Here is a 3,764-nt window from a genome sequence, read left to right as displayed (position 1 = left end):
AAATTTGTATTTAATCTATTTTTTAATTAATATAATATAATTAATAATCAATATATTATCCATTAATATTTTCCTATAATTAAGGGATATTCCATAGTTATAGTTCAATGAGATATTGAATTGAAGATACGATGTCCAGGGACCATTCGTGTATAGCAATCGAGTATAGCAATCGGATTTTCAGTCGAATGTTGTATATTGTTAATCATTTACGTTTGAAGATAACAACGCAGTATACCATTCGTGATTCAAATCAATATCGATGTCGGACTGTTTTGATTACAGTAGCGATGATACAGAAGATGATGATCAATATGACGAAGAAGACGTCAACTGTAATGAATATGACGACGACGATTTCTATAAGTCTGATGATCAATTCGACGGAAGAAATCAGATCTCTGATTATGCTGGTGAAGGTAACTAATGAAAACAATGTCAATATCTTGTAATTACAGATCGTGTTTTTCAATAGTTATTGAGTTTTTGTATATGTTGAATAAGACCGAGTACATATTTGTATATGATTAGTCATATACGTTGTATGTATTAATTACGTAATGATGGTTTATATCACATATCGTTGTACAGGAGTCCCTCGTTGGTGTTTTTTTCTTAAGTTTAATACAATATTGATTAAGTTCGATAATCGTTGGTGATTACGCGTTAATACGACTCAAACATGTAAACAATTCAACTTTGGTTACTGTTTCACATACGTTTATTATGATTATAAAGTTCTTTAGTTTATGTATACGTAATTCATAGAATTTTATATTAGGTTTTGCATGTCGCATTATTGTTTTTTGTTGTCTTAAAAAACAGGTACAAATCGAACTGATTCTGAAGAGGAATCATTCAATAGTAATGTTGTTGACTCGCCTGGTGGGAAAACCAAGTTGTGGAAACCTATTGTTCCTAAAGATTTTATGCCAGATGTAGATGCTATATATCAATCATTAGAGGAGGCGGTTGAAATGTATAAATTATATGCAGATAAAGCAGGTTTTGGTGTCAGGTTAAATACAGTAACGAGGTTTGGTGACAAAACCATTAAAAAAAGGTATGTAGTTTGCAACAAAATGGGTAAAATACCTAACAGATCAACTGACACTTTGGATCCTGAGGGGAGTGGAAGGAATAAACGAAACTCAAACTTCAAAATTACGGACTGCAAGGCACTGATAAAGTTTGAAAGGTTACATATGCAAACTAATGCTTGTAAAATATATGAGTTTGAAGAGAATCACAACCACCCCCTAGAGACTAAAGAAGAAAGACGGTATTCCAAACGTGCACGACGACTTAGTTACAAAGACAAGGAGTTTATAGTGCGTTCTTCAACATCTAACATTGGTGCAACAAAGGCACACAAGTTACAAGCTAGTTTGCAAGGAGGTTATGAAAATATTGGCCCTGAATCAATTGATTATAAAAATTTCAGAAGGAAGGTGGGAAACATTATTGGTGACAAGGATGCACAGCTGGTTGTTGACAAAATGAACATGAGGAAAGATGAGTTTCATAATTACACATTTGAGTATAAATGTGTTGATAGTGTGTTAAACGCAATGTTTTGGGCGGATGAAACTGATAAGTTATATTACAAGGAGTTTGGAGATGTGATATCATTTGATGCTACATTCCGAACAAATAAGTATGCTCTTATACTCATTACACACTTTTTTTTAAGTATGAATATTGATGTTTTTTTGACTTCGTAATCAATATTGAATTTGTTTTTAATTACCTTTTTGATACAGGTATGGAATGATTTTTGTGCCGTTTACAGCCATTGATAACCACAAACGTTCAATAAACATTGGGGCAGGTTTGTTAAGCAACGAGTCAATAGAATCTTATCGTTGGTTGCTTGAAGCTTTTTTGAAAGCACATGTGAAACACCCTCAATTAGTGTTAACAGACCAAGATCCAGCAATTCTACAGGCCGTTGAAGCAATATTTCCTAATTCTAATCATCGTTTATGTATGTGGCACATTATGAAAAAACTACAAGCCAAGGTGTGTATATTTTGGCCTAAGTTAGCACGCAACAGTTTTATTCAACAATGATTTACACAGTTTTACATATTTCTAATAACGATTAGCATACATATTGTTTATTCATAGTTAATCTAATAAATTTCTATTTTTTTTAGGTTTCAGCCGATTTTTTGAAAAACACTGATTTTCGCAAGCGTTTTACAAAGCTTGTATGGAATGTCTATATCGAGCCTGAAGTGTTTGAATCAAGGTGGAAACTGCTTATGAGAAAATTCAAACTACAGGACAAAAGATGGTTCAAAGACATGTACAGGGATAGAAAACTTTGGATTCCAGCCTATTTTAAAGACATGCCACTACACGGTCTGATGAAAACTACTTCAAGGTCTGAAAGCGTGAACTCATTTTTTAATAAATACTCTAACTGTGGTAATTTGCTTATCTATTTCATGATGAACTACGACACCACAATTGGAAAGCAACGAAATGCTCAACAGAAACTAGAACATGATACAAAAAATGCAAAGCATGAAATGACGCTTCCAAGTGGCTTACTAGAACATGCAGCTGCGGTTTACACAAAAAAGATTTTCTATGAGGTCAAAAAGGAAATATTTAAAGCAGCCTGGTACTATTCTATCGACAGTGTTGAAAAGATTGATGGGTGGCAAGTTGTTATGATTACACAAACGGATAAGAGCAAACAGTTGAAGATAAAATGCAAGGTTATATTCATCGTTTAAATGCTTTTCATTAGTCATCATACAAGTATAATATCTAATTATTTTTAAATTACATATATTTTTTTCATTATTATGCAATAACCACCAACTAATATGTTACTTCAATCAGTTACTAACATACATTATTTTTATTATACAATGTAGGTTGAACTAAAGTTTCCTGAAAAAGAAGTTAAATGTTCATGCAATCACTTCATACGTACTGGCATTTTGTGTCGTCATATTTTTGCTGTACTGAAAAACAACCATATTGAAGAGATTCCAGAGCAGTATATTCTAAGAAGATGGAGTAGGGATGCAATTTCCAGCCATTTGTTTGCCATGAAACATGTTGCCATGGAAATAGAAGATGACACCTTTAAACTTTTAACAGAGGCATACAACAATATTGAATACTGCTTGGATCATTTTAAAAGAAGCAAAGAGAAACTGTTGGAGTTTGTTGAAAAAACACGTACGTTGAAGCGGGCAGCAATTGAGTTTGCCAGTTCCAACCAAACATCATCTGATAACGATGAAGAAGAAATTATTCGGATGCTTGGAATACGCAGCATTCCTGATGAAATAAATATCCATCCACCTGCATCTATACGTACCAAAGGTAGTGGAACTAAGAAAAGAATGGTTAGTGCTATTGAGAAAGCCGTTGCAGCTGCGAAGAAAAAAACCAGAATGTGCACAGGTTGCAATCAATATGTTAACCGTAATTGGAGGACTTGCAAAGTAAGACTTGCACGAGAGTCAAAAGCAGCTTAAAATTGCCCAGTCATTTTCCCATTAGATTTTACTTTTCTATTACACTTATGAATACGAATATGTTTCTATGATTTAGTAGGTTATGTTATCTTAAACCACTTTCATTACTTTTGAAGTTTTTATTTTATTCATAGATGAATAATAGCAATGCCAAATTTGGTAATGCTAACAGATTAATGACAATATCTGGTATTTAAACCTCTTTTATTAGATTAAAACAGTTCGCACTTACAATAGATATACTTGTGCTTTTTTCAAATT

At 32.9% G+C, this 3,764-nt stretch overlaps 1 protein-coding gene across 1 annotated transcript; it reads left to right on the top strand.

The window, feature by feature from the left end:
- Window positions 1-262: 262 nt before the first annotated feature.
- LOC145030025 (protein FAR1-RELATED SEQUENCE 5-like) lies at window positions 263-3,503 on the top strand. Its single transcript, XM_078978464.1, has 5 exons — window positions 263-419; window positions 826-1,657; window positions 1,764-2,022; window positions 2,160-2,729; window positions 2,892-3,503. Exons 1-5 carry the CDS (start codon window positions 263-265, stop codon window positions 3,501-3,503), a joined length of 2,430 nt encoding a protein of 809 aa, XP_078834590.1.
- The last annotated feature ends 261 nt before the right edge of the window (window positions 3,504-3,764 follow it).

The sequence above is a fragment of the Lactuca saligna genome, chromosome 2, assembly GCF_052625555.1.
Source record: "Lactuca saligna cultivar CGN05327 chromosome 2, ASM5262555v1, whole genome shotgun sequence".
NCBI classification, from domain to species: domain Eukaryota; kingdom Viridiplantae; phylum Streptophyta; class Magnoliopsida; order Asterales; family Asteraceae; genus Lactuca; species Lactuca saligna.
The sequence above is the reverse complement of the archived record's forward strand: the minus strand, read 5'-3'. Positions and strand labels throughout refer to the sequence as shown.

What these genes read in the sequence shown, in the direction of transcription:
- LOC145030025 (XM_078978464.1), top strand. Translation starts at nt 263, where the DNA reads ATGTCGGACTGTTTTGATTACAGTAGCGATGATACAGAAGATGATGAT. An exon ending in GCTACATTCCGAACAAATAA is followed by an intron (nt 1,658 to 1,763) that starts GTATGCTCTTAT and finishes TTTTTGATACAG; the next exon opens with GTATGGAATGATTTTTGTGC. An exon ending in TGAAAAAACTACAAGCCAAG is followed by an intron (nt 2,023 to 2,159) that starts GTGTGTATATTT and finishes TATTTTTTTTAG; the next exon opens with GTTTCAGCCGATTTTTTGAA.